Source organism: Salminus brasiliensis, chromosome 21 (genome assembly GCF_030463535.1).
Source record: "Salminus brasiliensis chromosome 21, fSalBra1.hap2, whole genome shotgun sequence".
In the NCBI taxonomy this organism is placed as follows: Eukaryota; Metazoa; Chordata; class Actinopteri; order Characiformes; family Bryconidae; genus Salminus; species Salminus brasiliensis.
The window spans coordinates 7121010-7147455 of NC_132898.1; the positions used below are offsets into that span (position 1 = coordinate 7121010).

General features: G+C 41.5%; 2 protein-coding genes across 9 annotated transcripts in view; both read right to left on the bottom strand.

The window, feature by feature from the left end:
* Positions 1 to 26446, bottom strand: part of vamp3 (vesicle-associated membrane protein 3 (cellubrevin)) — a 298514-nt gene that overhangs the window by 153395 nt on the left and 118673 nt on the right. The window lies entirely within an intron of this gene.
* Positions 1 to 26446, bottom strand: part of LOC140543323 (calmodulin-binding transcription activator 1-like) — a 363513-nt gene that overhangs the window by 136102 nt on the left and 200965 nt on the right. For all 8 annotated transcript variants that reach the window (XM_072666395.1, XM_072666396.1, XM_072666397.1 and 5 more), the window contains one exon: positions 3671 to 3806. In XM_072666395.1, the coding sequence (XP_072522496.1) occupies positions 3671 to 3806 (136 nt within the window). The remainder of the gene's footprint in view (positions 1 to 3670; positions 3807 to 26446) is intronic.

The following is a 26446-nucleotide window of genomic DNA, read 5'->3' on the forward strand; positions in this document are numbered from 1 at the left end:
AAAAAGAGGACAAACACCATTTAAAGCTGATTTGGATTTAAAGAGTGGTCTAATGTCCTCCTAAATGTCTCTGACCTTGTTTGATGGGATCAGAGAATGAAATGGCACATACTTCGCAATAGACTAACATAAGACACGTATATAGTACAATACACTCACACACACACTCACACACCATATCATATAGATCAACAGACAATGTTAGAATGGTTAGAGCTAATAGACCAGCTACTGTAACTGATATATCTACTCTGAACAACTGTCGAGAGCAGAAATGCATCTCAGAACCAGATGAGTTACACTTTTGTCAGTCAAGAACAGAAAGCTGAAGCTGCAGGCTCACCAACAGTGGGACAGTTAAAAACTGGAGTAACATCTCAATTTCTGCTAAAGCACACATATGGCAAGGTCAGAAATTGGTGCCAGCAGCTTGGAAGGTTGGTGGAGGTGGTGTAATGATGTGGGGGAAGTTTTCTTGGTACACTTAGGGTCTAATAATACCAACCAATCATTGCTTGAAGGCCACAACCTCTTTAAGTATTGTTGCTGACAATGTGCATCCCTTCATGGCCACAATTTACTTCTTATCTTCTAATGGCTACTTACAACATGATGATAATGAGTTTAGTGTACTTCAGTGGCCTTCCCAGTCACTGGATCTGAACCCAACATAACACTGTGGGAATGTGAACAGGAGATTTAGAGATTTAGTGCTCATGAAAAATCTGCAGGAATTTCAGCAATGTCAACATGGACCAGATTTCTTGTGGAAAGGCTGATTTTTAGATTATATATATATATATATCCACCAAGCAATTATATTTACAAGGGTGTAACACTATAACACATAATATTGTATTGTTTTGCATTGGAACATATATTGTATTGTTCAATCATGCCTAGTTAGCTCCTGAATAATACATTAGCTTTTGGCTAGCGCACTAGATCTTGGCACTATACATTTTTGCTTTTGTTTACTGTTTCTGTACTGCGATGAAAACTGCCTGAACAGGCCATGCAAAACGGTTCCCTTCTAAAGCCTGTAATATTTTTCATTTATAGTGTTGGATGCTCCAATAAGCTGAAAAACTGTGTGTGTGAGTGTGTGTGTGCACTGTGTAGGGCTAGGAGTCTGTGTGTAGCACGTAGGATGAACTAAAGTGATGAGAGAGGCCTTTGGCAGCAGTGCTACACAGAGCACAGATTTTTTCTTCTCTTTTTTTGGACCTCAGCAAATGGCAGTAGAAATTAAACTGTGTTGGGTCAGAACCAGTGGCACTGAGCTGTAAGTGTCCAACAGTGTCAGAGCAGTATAGCATATCTGTCGCTCAGTGTCTGCTCTATCATGCTATTAAAACAGCAATGTCTTGGCATTTATCTCCATTAGAGCCAGTGAGCAGGAACATAGGCACTAGGGCCATGCTTTATTACCAGTCTTCATTTAAAAGGATTTGTCTGAGCACATATATTGGATACGGATGCACTGGTTTCCTGACTGATAATGATAACCCATGTTTAACACCTTATTGTGGCTGTTAGCGTTATCACGAATTAATACAGCACCTTATTGTGACTGTTAGTGTCACAATAAGTAATAAATTGATTATTTTAGTTTTTTTCCATTTAAAAAGATGTCCAAATAGGCATGTCCAGTGTCCAAATCTAAAACTATATTGTTATATTGTACTCAAAACATGACATTTTTAGGTGTCTCAGTTTGGTCAACAATTCATTTTACAGCAAGCCTCAAAAACATTAGTAAATGAGCTGTTCCATCCTTCCCATGTTTATTTTTTATTCCGATCTGTAGGTTAAAACCGCCCTACCAAATGGGAAGAGGCCTTTCTAATCTTAGGTTACACAGCAGGTGAAGAGGCCCCATTTTCTCCAATTTTATAGGCTGAATATACATGTGGCCTATATCCAGTTGAACAGTTCAAGCTCCTAAACTGACACGCATGTGCAAAACAGCAATTGTTCATGTGAAGTTCATCTTCTTCAGCATCACAGAAGCTATGAAGGAGTTTCAGTGGCCGACAGCTGTAATCGAGAATGTGCTTGAGCTCACTGTAAAAAGGGCATGTTATTCGACCATGCCCACTACTTTGGTTTGTATCTTTGGTTTCTTTAAACTTTGCTTTCAAGCTTTTTATAATCCTGTGACGCTGTAGCAGCGCCCTCCCGTGGCTGCCTTTTTCTTTTACGCCATTAATGCTGCCACAGTTATAGCACATCTGTGTCACATATGAAAAGATAAGGCTACTTTTACTTTTTTGGGCTACTTTTGCCTGTGGTGCGAACGTAGCCTTAGATTGTTGACCATGCAGAGCTGTGGTGTTGGACTTATGATTTTCTGTCTCTTGACAAGCAGACCGTTAGTCAGAACTGTGTTTTTATGTGGTGTAAGTCCACAGCTCTAGACCGGCCCCACGGTCTAACTGCTGCTCATCAAGCGTGAGGAGATTATAAGTTCAAATCCCAGCAAGTGCTCAGCGCCCAGTCTGAGGACACTGTGTGATAGGGAGAGCCGTAACCTGCAGATAAACAGTAAACAAACCTAGGGGGGGAGCCACAAAATAAACATCTCACACAATATTTAATTATTATTTTTCAGTTGTAGCTCATTTACCAAAGTTTTTGAAGATAAGCTAAAGGAGGACATTTGACTAACTAACTTGAGCTAACTCAAAGAAGTTGGCCTGACTTTAAACTGTGTACGGTGTGTGAATCCACATGCAAGCCCTTAGCCTTTAAGGAATGAGGGGCAGTCTAGAGCAATGCCATCTTTCCCTCTTTTGCTTCTCAGTTTCCACTGCATAGGAATTAAGTGCTTCCCTTCTCTCCACTTTCCTGTAACAGAGTGCACAAGTACAAGCTTTGGGAGTTTATGGCAGTCCTGCAGTGATCAGTAATAGGAAAGGAACTACTCTGGGCTTTAGGAAGCAGGGCTAGAGTGTTCAGACACTCAAACACGGCTCAGTACGAAACAGCGAAAAAAAGGCTGAATTGTTTTAGCCCTCGGAACAACAGGTTTGGGGCTACGCTGGTCACGCTAAAGCAGTAAGGGAGTGTTTAGAAAGCATAAAAACCTATTGTACAGGTAACACAGTAGCAACACCCATCATGTTGTCTGAATTTCCTGTGTCCCGCAGTGTCAGAAAGTGCACAAACAGGCCTATTAGAGCTTTCTTCACATCTCCACATGGTTTGCTGCATGCAGCCGCACAGTGCTAATTGCTAATTGGTGGGTACAGGCTTCTATTCGATCACAAGCTAGCTACATTAGCCTTGTAGCTCCAGTGCCAAACAAAAGATGCAAACTTCAGACACCAAACAGGCTTAAGTCTGCTTATTTGATGTTCTGCATAACTCGGAACTACTCCTTTAACAAATCTGCTGCTTTATGTAACCACACAATTGTACCAGAGCAGCCAGGGCAGCACAGGACGTGTGTAAGTGGATGTAGGAATGTCACACACACTTCATTACTCTCTAGTCTGCAGTGTGAAGCTGAAGTCAGTCGTGTTTCTTAGAAAGGATGAATGCAAACTACACCAGCTCCGGTGCCTCAGCGTGTGTGAGTGAGCAGCATGATGATGGCACCGTGCTGCAGATGGAGGGTAGTGCCTCCGTCTCTTGCTCTCTCTCTCTTTCTCTCGCTCTGTCTTACCTCCACTCCCTGCACTTTCAGCTTCATGTGATCCTCCCGCGTGGTCTTGCCGTCTTTCCTCTTCTTCCAGCAGTAGCCATCTTTCCTGTACTTCACCTTCTTCCTGTTGTACAGGATCATAGACCCATTCTGTGGCCTGAAGAGAGAAAGAGAGAGAGATTGAGTTTGAGCACACCACAGATGTGAACTGTTCATTTCATCCCTTGCCTTAGTCGGAAACGCTGGATCTGATGTTTGAGTTAGAGATGGAACAATCGACAGCTCTTCAGATCACGTCTCTGCAGGATGATGCAGTTCCTTGTTTAACCAGTAGATGGAACTACGAAGCTCACGCACAGTTGCAGAAACCCATTACAGCCAGTGCTGTACTCATCTCTGTGTGCTGTATTCGCCAGTCTGGTGGGTTTTACTGAATCTGACTCAAAACTAGCATGTCTCATTCAGAGTAAAGCAGGGTAAAGACTTTTAACACCACTAGCTTGGATACATCCCAGTACAGTAACCGGTCATCACGTGTTTGGACTTGGGTTGCCAGCTAGTCAGGCATAGATTAGCTTAGATAAGTTAGCTAGCAGGCCAAACACCTCAGTGCAGACTGTGTTTCAGCCAACTGAGGCTCACACTGTATATGTGTAGAGGATAATGGCACATTTCTGAAAGCACAAAGTCAATTGAATGACTTCGAGCTTCAAGTACGGCTCGGCTCCACCCGCCATCCCTCAAAATCCACGGAAGACAAGCGTCCAGGCTTTTTTCTGTCCTGCACCGAAGTGGTGGAACGAGCTTCCCCTGGGGGTCCGAACGGCCGAGTCTCTCACTGTCTTCAAACGCAGACTGAAGACCCACCTCTTCCGAGAGGACTTGGACGAATAGCAGAGTACTTTGGTCACCTTATTGTATTGTGTTTAGCAATGTCTAAAGCTTAGAGGTATCTTTGACTTATTAGTCTATTCTAACTAGCTGAGGTTTTTCTTGGGTAAATAGCAAAGCACTTTTGTAAGTCGCTCTGGAGAAGAGCGTCTGCTAAATGCCGTAAATGTAAATGTAAGTGAATGGTCTTAGGAGTTACGTATGAAGCCCTGCTGGTAACATCCCGCATACTTTTTTATTTCACCAGCGGGATCCATAAGCCGGTCTCTGTAAGGGGTTACTTAATAGTGGATATTGAACATGTTCCGGTCATAGCTAACCCATGGCACAAACCTAACTACCGGTAGCTTAAAGAGGAAAGCCTGTTCATGGGAACACTGTAGGCATAGTGTGTGCTTAAGTTTTAGATAGAAGTTCTCTGTGGACATGTGGCTGGTGTGGCGCAACAGATAACACCACTACCTGCCAGTGAGCTACCACACCACGTGGGAGACTGGGGTTTGATTCCTGGTCTGGGTGACTATGATACGCTACACCAATAAGAGTCCTTGGGCAAGACTCCTAACACTATGTTGGCCCACCTCTGTAATATGAGTAACGTTGTAAGTTGCTCTGGATAAGAGTGTCAGCTAAATGCCACAAATGTAAATGACATGTTCCCAACTCTGGCTGTGTGTTTTTAGGCATATTTAGCAGACTGGTTCATACAAGTTTGCTTACTCTCCCTTTGATTTGGAATTATTAAAACAGTTCAACTCAAGCTACTGTGGGCCTAGTTGTATTGACGCCCGTTTTAGAGCATGATATCATCAACCAATGACCTCCCACAACACCCAACACAACCCTCTTCTGCATATTTGGCCATGTATCAGACTGACACAGAACAGCAATTTGACACATCAGACACAATAAAGTCATAATTTCGAGATCCTGTCGTTATAAACCCCAACTTATTAACTAAGGCAGTCCAGGTACTAAGATTTTTTTATATGAAAAAATATATTGGCTCAGTTTTAGTATCAGCCAATACCCACACTTTAAATATTGGTATCGTTCAGATGGTATTAAAATAAATCAAAAGAGAATTAGCATTAATATCACAGTGTAACCCCCCCCCCTTTTCACCCCAACTTCCCACAAATCACAAAGCCTCTTACACTGTCCACTGGTTTTTAATATTCATACTCAGCTTTTAGCCGCTAGCAACCCTTTTAGCATCATCTCAGATCAACACAGCCAGTCCCGGTAGCCTCGTTGTTCCACATGTTCTAAGCACTATCCCTAACAAACCATTTAACCTTTAGAAGTTGTGATTCAGTATGAATTATTTCTCACTCATACCTCATTGAAACAAGCAGAGTAATTCGGTCTAAACTTTCAAATCAAACTTTTGCATCTGTAAGTAGAAGAAAAGCCCAGAAGCTCTCATGAAAAAAAAGAAACCTATGAAAAAAGCATGCTGCTTTTAAGATGGAAGAACTTAAAGGACAAAAGCCATTCCTTCTCTCACAACCCCTGTGCATCTGCCTCTGTGCGCTATGACATTGTGAAGTTTATAGAGACAAGCAATCATTAAAAGTTGATACCTTACTTTACTAAAATTACCACTCAATCTGAGAGAGGCATTTTAAAACCCCATTCACAGTCCCTCAGAGCAGTTACTGCAAACCTACGGCCCATCTCTCTCATAACTGTTTATCAGGGAAGGAGTGGCATAAACAGGAATGATGGACTATTCTCCAGTCCTCCGTATTAGAGGCATTAATATCTCCATTGGGCCTCTTTATCTGCTACATCAATTCCCATTTGTATTGGGAGTTTATTGCTCGCTCTCTCCATCACTGTTTTACTGTTTTACAGCATTCTTCTCAGGCTCGGTTTTGACACCAAGCGAATCGGTCAGAGAGCTGGTTTAACTGGAGTTTGGTGGTGTAGCGGAGAGATCTCGTGTGCGCAAGTTGGATTTATTGAAACAGTTCTTCAACTCATTGTCACAGTCTGTGGCAGATGTTGGGAAACAGGCAGACAGCATTTCACAAGAATACCTGAAATAGGTCATCCGAAGAAGGGCAAGGAGAGGTCAAAACCAGAGAAAGTAGGAAGATACTTTAAGCTAAGCACTACAAGTCAGAAATTTAGGAGAGGAAACTACAGCCTGCTGAACTACCAAGGTCACAGCACAGCTTAAGATGGCAGTAAAGAGAAGCATACAAAGTTTTAAGTAGACAAGAACATGAAGGCCAAAGAAACACTGATGAACAAGACGCCCTGGTTCTGTTTCCTTCTGTTCTATAGAAATGAAGCCAAAGCTGGCCATGTTGTCAAATTTGCAACCAGAGCCTGCAAAGTAAAGACCCGAGGCAGAGCCAGACTCATTTGGTAGACCTACCCCCTTCTCCCAGACCAAGAGTGTCTCAGACCACCTTCATGGTTCGCTGGTACCCAGTTAGTCCGGTTAGTGGAACACTTCAAGTGTAAAAGTGCAGTTCATGTAAGTTCACTACTATCCATGTAATGAACAGAATGGGCGCCATGCAGGTCCTGCAGACGTCCCGGCTCTTCCAGCCAAGGCTGCCAATCTTTATTCCTAAGTGTAACCCCATAGTGACAGTGCCTTATTCTGCTGGAACAGTCAGGGCCTCCGACCTGAAACTTTTAAACCCAGAGCCCTTAATGTCTTTCATCGTCTGAGTGCGGTCTTAGTGCCTTAGCGTGCACTTTTGTCAGCTGTTATTCTGTCAGCTGTGCAACATCCTTGTTGTAATGCTGAGTTCATGATCAAGTGGGAACTGGGAGGCTCCTGAGGCCTTATTTTAACTCATCTTCAGTGTCCTGTGCTTTGTCACCCAAACATGTATTTCTTTTATTTACTTTCCTGTGTGTTTATTGTCCCGTGTACACACTCTCGTGCTGTGTGTCTGAACTGTATGCAGTCGTGTGAAATGCGCTGATATTGTGTGTTGAACCATGATCCTGAAGCTTGACTTGCCAAACAGAATGTTCACAGTTTGTGGAAGTGCTTTCTCAGAACTTTCTCTTTGTGTACCACATGTTCTCCCTTCATTAGATAAGATATAGCAGCGGATAGCAGGATAATTACAAGGTTTTGTAAGCTGATGAACAGAAAGCGTTCGTTCTTGTAATTGTTCAGCACTATATTACTGAAGAAAAATAATTAACGAGCTGCCACAGCCCATAAGTCCACTTATGAAACAGATGAATACTAAATAAACAATTAGTAAGTAAACATACTAAATAAACGTTGTTGTTTTAATTTTTATAGGTAGACAACACTCAAACATGTGCTAGCCGGCGTGAGTGGCTGAGTGGCTCAGCAGACTAAGACACTGACAGTATGGTCTGAGGTTTTCGAGTTTGAATCAGAGGACCAGCGGGTTAGAATCCCAAGGATGGCACTCTCAAAACTCCATTTGTGACGCTGGCTGGCCAGTATCAGAGTTGGGGGTTCTGTGCTTTTCACTGTGCATGGAATTCACATGTACTGGAGGAGGTATGTGCTTGCCATTGCTCTCCTAGTGTGAGACGCACGCAATAAGGGGAGTCCTAGTGAGTGGGTGGGTTAACTGTCTCAGCAAAATTGGGCAAAAACAACCATTAATTAATTAATTAAATATTATTATTATTATTATTAATAATATTAATGATAACAATAATGTGATAACTGACTGTGGATGTGGATTATTTGTAATCAGCTGACCACTTTTAGGGAGGTGGGGAGTAGTTCTGAGCTCTGAGTCTGAAAATTCCATGCTCCCAGTTGTCAAGAATGCAGCAGAAGCTCAGAGCTCAGGCGTTTGTTACATTATGTTGATGATTTTATCACCATAAGAAGCCCACTAAAGAATAAAGAATGGTTTAACTAGGATGGGAGGAGTGGATTGGGAGGCAAGTAGATGCGGAAAGTTGCAAAATGGGAGCACCAGTAACCTGCCATGAAGGGGAAGGAGGAATGGAGCTCCTTGGCAGTTTAGCTATCGTTCATGAGTTTGGTTCTGTGTTCAGGGTAACGGCTCAGGCTTAACTAGTTTCAGTCATTTTTCACCAGCAAGAGCGTTTTCTTTTTTTTTTTTTGCACAGACCCCCAAAACAAATGGAGGAAGCCCTCCCATCCCACCTCTGTGTCAGTGCTGTGTTGGCAGTGGTCCACAGTTAGGCTGATGTTTTGACCAGGTTGAAAACTTGGGGGCGGGGATCGCTTGCTTCTTTTAGCAGTACATCATAGAGGAGGACAAAAAGGGGGGAAATCATAAAAAAGAACAGCAAAACAGCACAATGAGCGATTAAAGTTTGCGCAGGAAGGCGTGGAAATTTGAGGAAATATATTTTTCTCCCCCTATTTAAGAAGGAGGTGAGCATTTTGTATTGAATGTTCGCGGCGGCTTTAATATTTTAACAGGGCTATTTATCGTCACAGTGTGAAAGCTATTCGCTCAGCTCCTTTTCCTCCGGACCTGTGGGGAAGCCATTTTCTTTTTTAATTGAAGACAGTTTGTTCCCAGGAAGGGGGGGGGGGGGGGAGGGAGGGAGGGAGAAAAGAAGCACTTTAGCTGGGCATGCAAGGCGGGCCCCGAGCACATTCGCAGCAGCAGCAGCAGGCCGTCTGCTCTCTGCTCTGCCTCTGTGTACTTAGGCGATCCAATTAATCTTATCGGAATTATACATATTTATACATGGAGAGCAGGACGGCGAAAGGAACGCTAAAGCCCTCCGTTATCAGACCAGGATGACAGGAGGCCGCTTCTGTTTCAGCAACTTAATGTACCAAACTAAAGTGGAAAAATATGCGGCAGCGAAATGTATGTTGTTCTTAAAGCGGCCCACCTCTTCTAAGAACCTTCATAGGCCTTATCTACACAACTGCTCATATTTGATCTACAATATGATTTACCAGCCCTTAACCCTTTAATGCAGCGAGGCTTATTACACACTAAGGCATATTATCCGTTAACTACAGGAACTTCAGTGTTAGGGCTTTTGTATTCTTTTGTAATAGAAGTTTGTAGTAACACTTCCGGCACACCGGCGGTCCATAGACTGTTTAAGGGGTTAATGGCAAACACGCAGGGTGTGATTAATTATGAATGGCTTCCACATGTTTTCCTAATGCACACAGAAGATATAAAACCCTGCAGTAGACGCACTTGAGCGCTGAAATACATCTAGTCACAACACCCTAATTACGCCACTAATTCATAAAGCGACTTAATTCCTAAGCGGTACATTTGATAGAATCCGTGGAGTACATGTGACACAAAGATCCATTAATTACAGTTAGGCCATACGAGTGTAATGCATGGGTGTGGATTAATTTGTGCAGGAAAAGTTAAATATTTTCCTCATTAACGTTGGGAAATATATAACCCGTCACCAATCTCACAAGTCTGATATCTTTGCTTGCCCTCAGGTTTCGGCATTATTCATTCATAACACGTAAATATATAAGCTAACCAACTCTCTGCTGGCTTCCACAGTGTGGGTGGTTTGCAGTGAATGAGTGAAAACACTTGCTTTTACGTATTTAAGACTGAAGAGATAGCGAAGAATGGCACAGGGTATAAATACTACTTCAGACAAAGGGCAAAACAAGAAAGAGTACGTTCCAACTGTAAATGCAAATGTGTTTGTGTGTGTGCATCGATCAAAATATGTGTGTGCAAGTCACAGTAAAATACTGTGTTTGTTTTCTTAGAATTACAGTTGAAAAGCTCCTTATCTGGGTATGATGTGTTTATTTCCTCAGTAAAACACTGATGTTAGACTAAATTATAATAGTATTCATTCAAAAAAGTCATGGTTTTCTATCACCGTGTTCCTTAAAACTCCAAATCTATCAAAGTTCTTCTCATGGGAGTCTATTATTATTCATAGTGATCATCCAACACCCAGTTTGTTTAGTGCTTAATGATGGTAAATCAGGTGAGCTGCTGATTGAACTGAACACATTCAGCTATGCGCTGGCTGGGAGCGCCCTGGATAAACCTGGAAACAAGCTTTGTTCCCTTGACTAGCTCAAAGGATCTCAACTACTTTCTTCAAAAAGAGAAATTCTTGTTCCTTTTTACAGAATTTATGTTTAGCTGCATCATTTTAAGCTGCAAAATTAGTCATTTTTATATTTCTGCTATTGGTATAAAAATGATCAATAAAAGTTATCAACAACAAAAAAGTAAGTAATTAAGTACCAAGGACAAACCTTCTACAGAGAAATTATTACCAACATACTAAAAAACGAAAAGTCCTAAATTAAACATACTTGTCCTCATACTGTGTGTATGTGTTTTTACAAGATCTCTAGAGAGGAAAATAGTCAGTTTGGACGAACAGTTGCGGTGACTGCGTAAAGTAACATTAGCATTGGGTCTGAAAACCACTTTTCTCCACCCTAATGCACTACAGCAGCACTACATGCCACCAGTCCTCTCTCGCTCCTGTCTACACATCTACCTTTTCACCTTGCCTGGTGATCTAATAAAAGTGCTAACAGGGATGGCAGCTGATAACAAATAACCCTCTGTGTATTCCCTCGCTCGCTGTCACTTCAAAGTCATCAATCATGCACATCAATCAATCATCCCATTACCATGGCGATGGAGCTGGGTTTGTGAGTGTATTTGTGTGTGTGTGTGTGTGTGTGGGTGACATGCCTGTGTTGGGACGCAAGAGGAGTCTATGTACAGCTGCTGGTCCGCTGGTGAGTGTAATGTAATTACTGAACAGACACAGCGTGATTGGATCTGGGCTGTCAGCGTAAGGCTGCTGATGGAAAACATGAGGGCATCACTGTTGGGGTGTCTTATAGAGTCATTGAGAATGGATGGCTATGTAAATACACATCTACCTTGAGTCTGGGCACTGTATAAATGTTCAACTGCAACATGTAGCTCCACCTTGCCCTCATATCTGCCCTGCTTTGTTTTCATCTCTATGTTTAACCTCTGGTCATTGTCCACGCCCTTGTCCTGCCTTCACTATGAGTTACGTGTGAGTTACATACATTCCGCCTCTCACTGCAAACACAGTGATAACACAGTACAGGTTAAAAGTTTGGAAACAATACTTTAAATATATTTTCATAAACCTTTTCATTGAGAAACCGTCAATGTGGCATCACTAGGAAGCCAACACGTATGAAGGAAAGCACCGGAAGGTAAAAACAGCATCACAAATGGGAGTAATAAGGGGAGAGTGCGCCATCTACCCACCCAGAGAGAGCATGGCCAATTGTGCTCTCTCGGGCTCTGGCTGCTGCATGACCCGGGATTCAAACTCGTCCATAGTTAATCCTCATAGTGTTAGCACCTTCGTCTATGGAGCCACTCAGAGCCTCATCAACCTTGTCTGCTAATCAGAAACAATGTCATTGTAATTGTCCACGCCAGTCCAAATATTATTCATTATTAAAAATAGGCAAAATACTTTTACTGGTAGGCTGCAGCTTTTGCTACGGCATCATTTGCATTTGTTGATCTCGCTCTCTGAGAGAGGAACAGTGAGCCAAATATCTAACCTAACTCAAATACATCATTCAGACTTTCCCACTTTGGCTAGAGTGTGACTTCACTCAAGAGAAACACTTTTACTGATTATTGTTCTCATTTCCCATATAGCTAGTGCAAACAAACCTGGCCTGCTCAATTTCCTATTTGTCAAGTTTACTATAATAAAAAAACATTTCCATTACATTTTTACATTGTGTTACATTAGAACATTATTTTATATGTACACTATTTTTAAGCATATAGGAAAAGTCTTAAGAAGCCTTAGGAAACGGAAACAGACTGTTCACAACCTTCAGTATATTGCATCACAATGTATCTGTGCATTTATGTGGAGCTGCTTTACCTCTGAACAATCTAAAGGATGAGATACGAATCATTTTCATTCTTCACACTTCTGATGTCTTCAGTATTATTCTAAAATGTGGAAAACAGTCAAACTGAGGCAGTAAAAAAGTGGTTGGCTCTAAACTGGTGCTTCTGACTGGTTCTGTATGTGAAGCTAATGTACAACTATGGTGTTTGGCAAACATTTTTACCCAGAGTGACTCACAATTTATGTTAAAAAGAAGTATTACCCAAGGAGTCTTACCCAAAGATTCTTACCCAGTCTTACCCAAGGAGTCTTGCCCATGGAGCCTTAACCAAAGAGTCTTACCATGTTTTACCCTAGGAGTCTTACCTAATAGGATTTACCCAAGGACCTTTACCCAAGGAGTCTTACCTAATAGGATTTACCCAAGGACCTTTACCCAAGGAGTCTTACCAAAGAGTCTTACTCAGTCTTACTCAAAGTGTCTTACTCAAGGAGGCTTACCCAATGAGCCTTAAACAAAGAGTTTAACCCAAAGAATATTATTAGAATAGCATGGAGTGCTGGCTTAAGCAGAGAACTGAACCCCAGCTTCATAGAGAGCAGCACTACACCCACTACACTATACCAACCTATTGTATTGTATTGTGTAGGATCCCAACATATCACAAATAAAGTCAGATGTACTGTATGTTCAAGGTCCATACAGAGAACCACTGCTATTGGCCTAGCATGGGCTGCTTTTGCTTCTCATGGTAGAGCGTATCAGGAAAGCAGAAGGTCTAGGGTTTCCAGTTTTCTTCTGGTTGCCTCCAAACAAGCAAAGTGATGTCCCTACAGAGCTTATCTGGATGAAGGACCCCAGAGAGGTGCTGAAAGGGTATAAATAAAAGGCCTGTCTCTGTCCTTACCAGCCCACAAGTGGATTAGAAATTGGGTGTTTGTGTCGGTTGGAGTCTGGATGGGGGCGGCAAGAGACTAGTCTCTTATCTCCAGAAAGCAGAGAAGACCAAGCTGCCAAGGAATCAATAAGGTGACCACAGGCAAGTTTAAAACGCTGTGCAGCTCGCCCGTGCGCACCCTCAGTCAGGGTGGGCTTGCAAAGGCCACGGAAAGGCCACAGCATTCAGAGGTGAATAATTTCATTCAGAAGTCGCTTCGTATGATTGGACTGCCGCTGCTCGTTTTCTAGATCTCTAACCATGGGGTCAAAAGTCAGCAGCGAGCATGGCATTTGGATCCGTGGCGTAAAGGAAAACCTGATGTTCACGGCCTTTGGGAAAAATCGTGTCAGGTTGTCGGTGTGTGTCAGGAATGTGAGATGCTAACACAGCTCATAAAGATCCATAAGAGCGAGACGTCATTGCCCCCTGGTACCGAGTGAGGCCTTTGCATTTTTTTGGGGGGGTTTTAAAGGTTCACAGGATTTTTTTCTTACTCCCCCTTAAAGGTTCAGTGTTTTGTTTGCCTTCAGGTTGCAAAATGCCCTATTTACGAGATAAAAAGCCACTGCCGACTTTCAAAAAGGTAATAAATAAATTGTTTACTTCTACCCGGTATGGAAAGCATTTTCACGCAAAGCGCGGGAATGCTATTGTTCTGCAGAAAACTGAGAGAAGTCCCAAAGAGAGTTCAAGCGCAAGCTTATTCTCTAGAGGCTTCAAAACACCTCCAACATTCTGCATTGTCTTCTCACTTTCCTCCAAAGCACAAGAGCGAGAGAGCAAGAGAGAGAGCGATAGAGAGAGAGAACACTGTGTATCCTCCTGTTTGGTAACCTCAGTGTTATCTAGTGTAGAAGGGGACAATGTGTGAGGGACTGCAACACAGGTTTAATTAAGCTATTTGAAGTAGTGGCGGCTGCACATGAATACATCAGTGTGGGGCGGTGGACTATCAGTGTTTGTCAGTGGCAAGGCCTCCTGCCCGTCTGCCTGTTTTACACACACGCGTACGCGTGCGCTCACACACACCCAACGCGCTTCATCCTTTACCCCTGCTCAATCCTTCACCGAGCACCACACCCACAGGGAGTCAAATTAATTTCTCGCAAGACTGCAGGGTATTAAAAAAGAGAGCGTCTGGAAAGGACATAGTCTTTGAAAGTGAGCCGATCCTCAGTCTATTGTTATATTGAGTGAGGCTCCTCACTGAGCCTCGCTGATGGAGCTGCGTCCTTACGTAATGCGTCACGCTACTGGAATGCGCCGGGACATCTTCCGGAAAAAAATCCATCTCCATCAGCAGATCTATCCACGTAATCGCTTTCATGACATCTTGATCAACTACAACACTTTGCTAAGTTGGGCCCGCTGCAAACTGTGCAGAAACAGAGGCTTTAGACGTTTATTACGTGATGACGCCAATAAAGTCTCGGCCGAATTCTGAGGCAGAACACATTTATTGATAGATTATACAATAAAGATTCTCAGATGATAGGCCAGCGATGAAGGCAGACGCCAACATTCTGTCAGGGTAACCTGTCCACACACAGAATACCAATAAATTAGGCTAATCACGTTTATTTTGCTGTCCTTTGTATTTAGAGTAGGTGAATTGAAGGCCAGGCCAACTCCACTTGCTCATACTTACACATTCTCTTGTACTTGCAATTAAACAAGCAAACCAGATATTTGGTGTAAGCTATGTCATCCTGTGGCCTTTTCTTGTTATTGGCTTTGGCAGTGATAACCTTCGAGATCCAGGTTAAAAGTTTCAGGCTTTTACTACATTTACTTCAAATCTGTTCGGGTATTTGGTATATATTTGGTATAATCTTTGGTATAATTCCATTCTTATACATATCTAAGTTGAACAAACAAACAAACAAACAAACAAACAAATAAATAAATACCAAAACAGAAAGCCTCCTTATCCTTGAGTTTATTTAGTCCTAAATGTAGACCTATTTACGGTGTTTGAGAAAGATCTCTGTGGCTGCAGTGTTACTAGACAGCATATACATTAGGATTAGGAACAGAATTAACATTTCCTACCAATTTCACCCAGTATTTGTTAAATCTATCATTTCGGAGTTTTCCCATGATCAAAACATCCTTTATAACAGTAAACCAATCTTCATTTGCAGTGGATTTGGTTAATACCAAATTCTAGTTCATGCCTTTTTGCTTTCTGGGAGTTCTTTAAACATGTATTTACTTTTAGCACCCCGTGTATCTATGGAGGTATTTCCCATACATAAAACATCAAATCTAAAGTCAGAAGGATTTCTAAAACCATCTGTTGTCCATTGTGTACACATTGCCAGTGAATTTTCAGTTTGAACGTTTTGCTAATTATAGTTCTCAGCTTGAAATAACGCTATGTTTAGTTTATTACCGTAACATTTTCTTGCTAGTTTTAAGCTTGAACATTAGCTATGATTAGTCTTTTAGCTATGAACTTTTGCTACATTTACAATTATTAGTTTAAACCTAAACTACATTTAGCATGATTCAGAAAAATGCATAATTCAGCTTCATTTTGAGGTTCAATCTTTACTATATTTAGTTGAATTCTTAGCTTAAACCTTTGCTCTTTTTAGTACCATACGCAGTTTAAATGTGAACTACATTTACATCTATTTTCAGCTTAAAATACAGCTGTGTTTAGTTCTGTAACCACCTTGAACCTTGCAATTTTACACTTAAACCTGAGTTACATTTAGTTCTGTTTTTAGTTTGAACATTAGCTATATTTAGCTCAATTTCCAGAGTAAACTTTGACTACATTTTCAGCTTGAACATTTGCAATATTTAGCTTAATTATCTGCTTGTTCCTTTGTTTAGTTCTATTTTCAGCTTGACCTATATAATTGACCTATAACATTAAGTTCCGTTTTGACCTTGACCTCTATGTTTAGTCCTATTTTCACTTTAAACCTTAGGAATGTTTAGTTCCACTTGAGCTTGCCTTTACTACAGACCCATTCTGCTCTAACCACTGCCACATCCATATTTCTAAACTAGACTTTGAATAAGCTTTGACTCTTAATCATAGAGTATACCTGCCTTTCCTCTCACTGACAGGTAAAAAAAGCCTTGGCTGCGTTCAGCTCTGCTTTTAGCTCGCTGTTTGTTCGGGTCTAGTTCATCCCGACCTGAGCCACCCCATACATTTCATTGGCTAGACTGGTATTGGCCCCCTGACTCGGCCCTATTTAAAACTTCCGTCTAAATACAGCACAGTGCGTTCTCCTGCTCTCGTTCTGCCTCTGCATTGCTTCTCGCTTCCCTCGTCTCAGTGTAGACTCAGTCCATTCCCATTCTCGTCTCATCCCCTGTCTCACACCTCTGTAATTTCATATCCATCATTAAAAGGCTCGGGGAGAACGAGGCTCCGCCGGAGCACCCGGCTATAAAAAGCATTCCACAGACGAGTGCCTCGCCTTCCATTTCCATCTCTGTTGTAAATTGGCAATTTCTGGAGGCCTGACAACATTGTTCTCTCGACAAAGAGTGAGGAGAAGACAGCAGCTTATTAACCTGGCCTCAGATGCGCCCACCGTTCAGGTTAATAACCGCAAAGCGAAGCGTCCGGGGGCCCAGGGGAGAGCGTGCCGGGAGACTGGCGTTGACGATCATGCGAGAGACAGGCGGCAAAGCCCAGGAGCTGATTGCAATGAAATTAGATTCATCTCTGAAATGATACGAGGGGCCTCGGATGTTTGTCGATTTCATCCCTCTCAGATGCTCTCTCTCTCACTCTCTCCTTTTCTCTCGCTCTGTCTATCCCCTCCTCTCCCTGAGCTATGTCCTGCCTTGTCTGTGCTGAGAGCAGTACCTCACTGCCTTCCTCTCATCTTCTCTTGATTCTCTCCTTCCGCCCACCCCCCCGACACTCTCTCTTGTCTTGTCTATGCTCCTCCTTTCTTTCTCACTGCACCCTTCTCCTTTCTTTATAAAGTCTATTCCAAACTTCCACTCACTTTTCTCCTACAATGACCTCTGGTTTCTTCTCTCCCGGTCTGCTGGAACTGATAGTCAATAGTCAAACACTTTTGTGATGTTAATTTTTCAATCTTCATTATAGTGAAACACACATGTTTAAGTATGTTTAAAGGAACTTAAGGACTTTTGAACATATTCAAGATGTTTGCTTAGAATTTATGCAAGAAGCTACAGTTAAAATCACATATTAAAACACTTTTGGATCAAAGGTGGTTTAAACACTAGATCAGAATGAAGAGGACAAAAAGCATGGCGACTGTTACTAATACTGTCAAACATACGCGATATGGACAAAAGTATTGGGACACCTGCTCATTCATTGTTTGTACCAAAATTAAAGATATTAAAAATTGTTTATCTTGCTTTGATTGGAGTAGTAGTCTCTACTGTCCAGGGACGAAGGCTTTCTACTAGATTTTGAAGCAACGCTGTGACGATTTGATTGCATTAAGCGACAGGAGTGCAAATGACGTCAGGATGCTGGATGATCACCACACCACCGAAGTCTCTTCAGATCAGCAGTGGGTGTAGATCAGCAGTGCAACTTAAAGTAGCTGAAGGGGGATTATTATAGTATTTTTTTTCCTTGGGCTTTGCCTTGGCACTGTCCGTAGTGCTGAAGTGCTTTAGTGGCTATAGAGATCAGACAGCTGAATGCATTCATTAGAAGGGGTGTCCACAAGCATTTAGACTTATAGTGTATATATCACCACTGTCACGCAAAAACAAAACATATGTTTTTCTAAAATTCCACCAAAACTTTACAGGGGAAAGGAAACCTTAATTTCTTTTGGTTTCTATTGGTCATCATGACATGACAGAGTATAAAGTATTGCAAATATTGCAAAATATCTGGAAAAAGTGGCGAAACATAAATGTCTTTGTGTGACAGCAACAATATGTGATACTGTCTACCTTTTTTTAAAAGGCACCAGTATTAAAAGCATTTAGAACAGCAAGGTGTCCCCATACTTTTGACAGCTGGCGTATACAATATAGATACATCACTGTGTGTTCTCTAACTGCTGACTGACACCGCACAAAACTACAGTCTTTGGTAGAGGACAACACTTGGTGGCTTTAAAGCTGCTGGTGTTAACTAAGCTATTTATCTAACGGTGCTGTTTGCCTCAGCACTTTGGTGCTCGCTCCCTGAGGAAAAACAGAGCGAGACAGAAGGAGAATGTGTGGCAGAGCAGTGACCAACGCTGGACAGTGTGTAGCGTCGGCACGGCCTGAGGATTTCGATGGATTGGCTATCATCAGCCAGCCCACTGACCGACACACTCCAGCACACACGCACACACACAGTGGCCACTGAGGCCAGCTATCGATCCGCACAACACATACACAGAGGGAGGGGGGTGGTGCAGAAGTGGACGAAAAAAGTGAGAGAGAAAGACGTGGGACGAAAAGTAAGCTAAAGAATAGGAAAAAAAGAAAGAAGACAAGCAGAGGAAGCAAGTAACAATTAGAACAAGGTCTTAATGACGTAGCGCGCTCTTGTTCTGCACACTTGTAAGCGCGCCAGCAGAAGCAGGCCAGGCTGTGTGTAGCAGTGGCGGCGACGACGGCGGTGGCACTGGGCCGTATGATGAACAGCTGACAGGGATAAACAGGAGCTTTAGGATGACACATGCCACTGAGACGAAGAGCATCCTTAAACAAATCCCTGCATATCCTCTTCATCCCGGCACTAAACCGCGTGGATAGAAGACAGATACATATTTCACCAAAGCACCAGGCTTTCACCTGAGACTTGCCACAGTGAGTCCGAGTCACTTGTTTCTGTTGCACACTGTGGGGATGCTTTCAGCTGAGGCAATCTTAAAGATGGAGCTTTTCCTTTAAAATCACAATGCACCACTACTCCACTATAAATCCACAGATACCACTCACATTAGCCCTACTTGGAGTGAATTCATTTATCAGGTGAGCGTAAGCAAGGATGGAGTTTCTAGTGGGTTGTATTTGGGTATTTATTTTGATGGGGATCCATCATAGCTCATCATATAATATCATATAATCACTACTTCCTAAAAACGTAAGCAGTGCTTAATAGAATGCTTTGCAGCTTTCCTTTTTAATTAGCCTGCAGGATTAGATCACAGCTGAGTTTTGTAAAAAAAAAAAAAAAATCAATAGAAAAGAATATCTACATTTTTAAATAGCAAAGAAATAGTATTTTTTTATTTTTGAATTCCTAAACATATATTTTATATTGTTTTGGTAAAAAAAAACAAAAAAAACATCTGTATATTAGTTGTTTGATAGACGTGTGTATTAATAATATATTTCAAATGTATCTGAGTTTTTTACAACTGTCGTTCTCACAAAGCAGCTTTTTAATCAGATCTACAAAACATATACACCTAAACCCCCCCTGGTTTCTTCCTTCCTCCGAGCTGAAGGAAGGAAACTTGGATGGAACCAAGACTCACAAGAGGGACCCATCCTCCTCTGTTTGGAACTATTCATGAATTATTGATAAAAGTCACAGTACCAGCAAGACTATTATACTGCTCAGGTGTGTTGATTTAGTCATAGAGGTGAAGGTAGAGGAATAATGAAAGTAATGATGATGGTTAATGGTGATTATAATATAGCTAGAGGCAATGTAAACTTCTATGTAGTTTGTCTTCTTCTGCTCAGGTGTGCGGATGGTCATAATATAACTAATATAATCACAGTAGAGATGGTAAAAATAATAATGGAAGTAATGATAATTAATGGTGGTGATAATAATAATAGTAGCAAATAGTTAAGAGTCCATGTAAACTTCAATGTAGTAAATATGTCATCAGTAGTTACATTGTTAGGCACAACAATTACATGTTAATTGTTAATTGTTAATGTGTAGCTACACAGTTATTAGTGACAATTATAAAGTGGGGCTAAATAATTTTTTATTTGTGCCTGATCTTTTGTTGGGTCATTTTATTTATCCACTTTTGTGTTGTACCGAGCAACAGCGCACAAATATGTCATCTATTTGTCTGAAATATCCGCATGTAGCTTTTGACAGATGCTATTTTGCTAAATGTAAGGTGCAATATCAACGGCTTGTGTGAACATGCCTCAAAAAATCATATTTAAAAATGCATTTCTTTGTCTTATCCTTTTCTTTATCAACCACATATTGCCGCTGTCCTAACATCATATCTTGAAATGTTCTCTTTTCAGGAGAAGGAAAAAAACGTCTTAGCTTTCGAAGGAAGCTAATGGCAATTGTAAAGAACAGCCATCAAAATCAAATTATGTCACAAATTGAGAGTTTTGCAAGGTTTTTGATGAAGGACAGAATTGATATGCCTTGTCTGAGGCTATATCAAAACCATACCCAATTAAAATGCAGCACTATTCCCTTTCAACAAGACACAGAGATGACTGGTTAACTTTGCTTTTCTTTCCCGTCACAAAATATGCAAGAAATGGCCTAGACTATATGGGGGGAAAGGCTTTTTGCATTATGCTGCATAAGCAATGAGAGAGGTCAGAGACATGCATTAGAGTGTAACAAGATAATATTGATCAGCACTGACTTACTGTCAATGGGCCAAAACAGCAACAACGTCACTGTCATAGACAAACCTCATTGCCCCATTTTCTCCACTCTATCCGAACACACTGTGTGTATATGATCAATATTGATAGCTTGTTTATGCTAAAGCTGCGATGGCTCATAACCGGTGATACACGTAGACTGTGGTTTTTCTAACACTAGAAGTACAGCGCCGGTGAGATGTACTTATACCTAGAAGCTCCAGTCATTTGACAGCTATGACTACCTACTACAAGCGCCAAGCTCCAGTCTTTTGACATCTGTAATCATCTACTACAAGCACTGGGCTGTAGTCATTTGACAGCTGTAACTACCTACTACAAATGCTGTATCGGTTTTACCTACTTATAGTGCGGTTCGGTTTAGCAATCAAAACACTGCTGTTATTATATAGACAAGACAACCATATTCACAACTTGTGCCGAACAGATGGAATTTGGCCTCCGCCTTTAACCCATCCATGCAGTGAACACACACACATACACACTAGTGAGCAAACATTCACAGCGACAGTGAGCACATGTGCCCGGAGCTGTGGGCAGCCACTGCTGCAGTGCCCGGGGATCAGCCTAGCTCAAAGACCCAACAGGCCCAACAGTGGCAGCATGTCAAACCCACAATCCTGTCGTCAATAGCCCAGTACTTTACCACTGAGCCACACAAGGAAGCTGTTACTGACATGCTAATGCTAAAGTTGCAATTTCAGAAATACTTTCTTTTGTACAGTGAAACATAGAACACACTGATTTGGGTAAGTCTGAAGAAAACTGAGGATAATTGGCAGCTTTTGGCAGCGTTTGTCTGGTAATTTTACTAATTAACAGAAAGTCAAACCGGCAAATACAGAATAAAGACAGAGAGTGGGTTGAAGAATGTGAACATGGAAGTGAGAGAGAGAGAGAGAGGGAGTGAGAGAGAGGGGAAAAGGCTCGCCACTGTAACATATGGTCCTGACACTCGGGGTCATCAGCAGATAAATACTGCATCAGCAGTGGGCCCAATGCTCCGTGCGTTCCCCCACACGCCCCCCTGCCGCTGCCACCAGCGGAAACGCTGAATATCAATGACCACTCCACCTTCCCTGTGGTCGCCCCTGCTTCTGATCCTTTTGACCCCCATTTCCTGCCTCCATCTCCCCGCCCAGCGGGAGCTCTCTCTGGACTCTCTCTCACTCCTCCTCTCTCGTCCTGCCTCATCGTCTCCTCCTCTTTCACACGGATGGCGTTCAGCCAGATTAGTGCCGTCTGCCACATCCCAGGAAGGTGCTGTGCTGTTATTGTGTCTTGTGGGGGGTGAACACAGAGACAGTACAACAGCTTTCTATGGGGCAAAACAACAATGACTACCCTGAATTGGGCCCAACCATGTAGAATGAATGTGTGGAGACACATCCTGGAATCACAACCAGGATGAATTCAGGACAAGCAATAATTAATTAATAATTAATACTTTACCAAGATTTAAAATGTTCCTCCAATTGGTGCAATATACTATCTGGAGAAAAAAGTATTGGCACACCTGCTCATTTACTGTTTCTTCCGAAAATAAGGGTATTAGAAAAAATTATTCTGCCTTTGTTGGAGTAACTGTCTCTACTGGTAAACCTTCTACTACATCTGGGAGCACTGCTGTGAGGGTCTGACTGCATTCAGTGACAAAAACATGAATGAGGCCAGGACGATCACCACCACACCTCATCCTCAACTCATCCCAAAGGAATTGGATGGTACAGCGTAATTCCAGAAAACACAGTTCCACAGCCCAAAGCCCCTCTACACTGTTTAAGATCATTGAGAAACTTTTGAAGGTTCTTCTATTTTAAACTGTGGAGGAACTTTGGGTTTAGGTTTTCAGAAGAAAAAGGTTCCTCAAAGAACCTTAAGAGGTGCTTATTGTCATTCCCTTGCCCCGAAGCTTAACCTTCTCAGGATAATGGCCAACTATGAGATTAGTAACATGATGTTTTTTTAGCAAGTACTAAAGAAGGTAACTTATGACTTCTGAATTTGTTTGCAAAATTTGTTTCAAAAGGAAAGAACAGCTATCTGGGTAATTTTGGAGTGGCAGCTAGCAGTTCAAAACAGCAGAAACAGGCTAATCCTCTACGTGTTGTTTTTCTTGACCAGTGCCCTCTCCACCATCCAGGTGCACACCACAGGTGGCTCCACTTTGGCTTTGCACTCTCCATCAAAGTGCAATGCCAGCGCTCCTAAACATCTCATTACCTTCACAATGGCCAAGGAGTTGCAGCTGCGTTTAAAAAAAAAAAAAAAGGCAAAGGCTTCAGCACAAGTAGTCCTTTCAGAGAAAGCCGTCGTTAAACTTTGCCTCTTTTTTGTCTTTACTGCTCCCATTGTGTATGTGGGGGATAACTGCAGTCTCGTAAAAACAGACGCTTTTGTCCCACAGTGATTTACACTCCTTGTTAAGCCAATGACACCCTCCATGCTTGACGGCTTGTCAGTGTATTTTTTGTGTTTTTTTTTTCTTCTTCTGGCTGCCCATTTCGGCAAGGCAGACATGCTATTTAAGATTACACTTCATTAGCAAGTACGGTAGGCTGTTGGCACGAGTGGCCAGACCAGTGGAAAAAGGGTCTGTAGAGTGCCTCTGGGAGCCTGCAGGCTGGCCTTCGCCTAAGCAAATAGTGGATTTTGTCTGAATTCCCGCTTATTTGGGAGAATAATTTGTTTGCGGCTTGTGGCCACCTGTTACCCATGTTTCAAAGGCTCCTTGTGACTTCAGAGATAATAAGGCATCCCATGGAGAGAGAGAGAGAGAGAGAGAGAGAGAGAGAGAGAGGCTGGTCGGTGTGGCCGCCTGTAACGACTGTTAGATGCGCCGTCAATCGAAGGCCTGCATAAAACTGAATACCAGTATCACTGTCCCATGAAATGGATTTTAGCCTATTGTGGATAAGATGCCAAGCACAAAAACAAGCATCTGCAGTGTTAGGAGTCTTGGAGTCCAAGGATTATAATTGGTATTGCCTGGTGTGCCTGTCCAGAGAGAGAATCGAACCCCAGTCTGCTTTGTGGAAAGCAGTGGTGCTACCCATTATGTTATACCAACCGCTAATGTTCCCATTTCCAGTTTATAGGGGCTTTTAATGTTTCTTAGCAGCACAAGCCGTTCATTGTAGTGTACCAAGCTTATATGTTAGCCCAAAGCTAACGTGCTAGCTGTGATTCAATCCAATGTAGCTGTACAATGCGTTACTATACACTGTAAAAAGAGTAAGCCTAAAAAAACTAAAAGCACCTGGCTTGTAATTCACTCACTCAAATTAATCAGACATCAAAATCTCAATAAGGGGATGCTATTAATCATAATAAGAACTATTATTCTTAGTATTGGTATTATTATTGTTGTATCATGAAGTCATATTGTTCCTGCCTGGGCAGTTGGATAACACAGACAAACACACACTCACTAAGTACCAGCTGTCTAACAAATGGCGTCAGAGGAAGGGGTGGGGCTTAACCAAACTTCTGCACACCCGTTTTTGCCCTTGAGAAAAAACTTGTTTGTGCTATCGAGTCCCGTGGGGATGTGAAAGTGTGTGTGAGGCTGTGTGTGTGTGTGTGAGTTGGGAGGGACCGGAGGAATGAGAGTGTTTAAAATAAACTCATTAGCATGACTTGATGAGGTTCAGAGGGAGTGCAATAGTGAAGGTTGCATGCATTGATATGTGTATGTGTGTGTGTGTGTGTGTGTGTGTGTGTGTGTGTGGGTGTATGTGTGTGAGACAAGGTGACCTGGAGGGTTAACAGTATACTAGATGGAGAAAGTGACAGTCATTTTACCTCTTCAGCTGTAGTGATGGTGTTCCTTTTTTTTTAAATGATGAGACCGTACAGCAACAGCAAAAGACAATCGATGCAATATTAGCCGATAGGTTAAATAATGCTTTAAGTTAGTGTTTAGGAAACGTGTATTAATTATAAGAGATGTGCACACACACACACACACACACACACACGCACACACACACACACACACAGCCTAATCTCAGAGTCTAATCTCTGTAGAGAAGAACTGCAAATAGAATAGGGCTCTCTGGAGCAGATAAACATGAACCATGCCTAATGCCAGGTGTGGGATAAACGGGTATAAAGCTCTGGAATGCTGGATGGTGCTCCGTCTAATACTTTTGAGATGAGCTGGGTAGGTGGCGATGGGGTAGGGTGGTGATCATCTAAAATCTTGACCTCACTAACACTAATAATAAAAACAATAGAATACTGCGAAAATGCACCAAAAGCCTTTTCTGGACAGTAGAGCAGAATTAACTCTTTTTAATACCATTGATTTTGGAAGAAACAATGAATGAATGCCTGCCAACACTTTTGTCCATATAGTGTATGAACATCAGTATCTGACAAACATATATAATAATAATAATAATAATAATAATATAATTAATAGAATTATATAATAAATATTACTGATAATAATAGAAAAAACAATAATAATATAAATAAAAATAAAAATAGTAAAAGCACTAACTATACTATTAAGAGATTACTACACAAGTAGTTAAAGCACATTAAAACATATTTAAGTATTTTAATATTCAAATATTTAAGCAAGCAAGGGAGTCATAAGGAGACATCAAATCTAGAACATAAAATAGGCCAGAAATTCCTGCTCATGAATTGTCAGGGTCTGGAAAGACCTGTTAAGACTGCTCGTAAAAAAAAGCAACCGGCCAGGGCTCGCAGCCCACTTTCGAAACTTCCATGATTCATTAGTGCACTCATTTTGGACTATTTGTAATGCCTGATTGTGATGCCGGGTGGCTTGCTGCTAAACGTAATTCATCAATAGTGGCCTTTTGCGATTAACTAACTGTGGAGGCCAAGAATGTGATTAATATATAATTAATCATGCAGCTCCTGCAACTACATACTCTACTCACTCTATGTACAACAGCAAGCTCAATCAAACCAAAGGACCTTTACACTAGTTGCTAACTCTTCTATGTTGCTTCCTCTGTCTTTTTATTTCCATTACTGCAATACTGGTCCTTACAATGTTGCAGAAGGCAATAGCATGCAAATGAGCCCTCAATAAAAGCTCAAAATGTTTTCTTTTTTTTTTTTTTTGTTTAAATCTCAGATATATACGGTGAGTGTTAAGGTGAGTATTATGGTGTCATTATCCACCCCTTAATAAGTCCTTTTCTGATACTTGTTGAGTAAAATAGCAGTTTATTTTAAACTAAGCAACCCAGCTAAAAAAAGGAAGAGTAAATAATAAGGTAAAGTATACTATTATTGTTTACCATTGTTGCTAATATTAAAATGCACTCACAATTGTTTAGAAATGATGAGATATGTTTTCTTTTACAATAATAATACTGATAGTGAAATGTGAATTTTATTATTATGATTATTGTAATTGTGGGCACCTAGCAAAAATCACTTAAAAGTGGACTAATATTGAGTAAAATGAACAATGAAAAATTAAAAAGACTGATCTGAACAAGTACATTTTCAGCTATTCTCTTACATAAAAGGGAAGTACGAGAACAAAGAGGTAAATTTATAGTGTTTTAAAGTT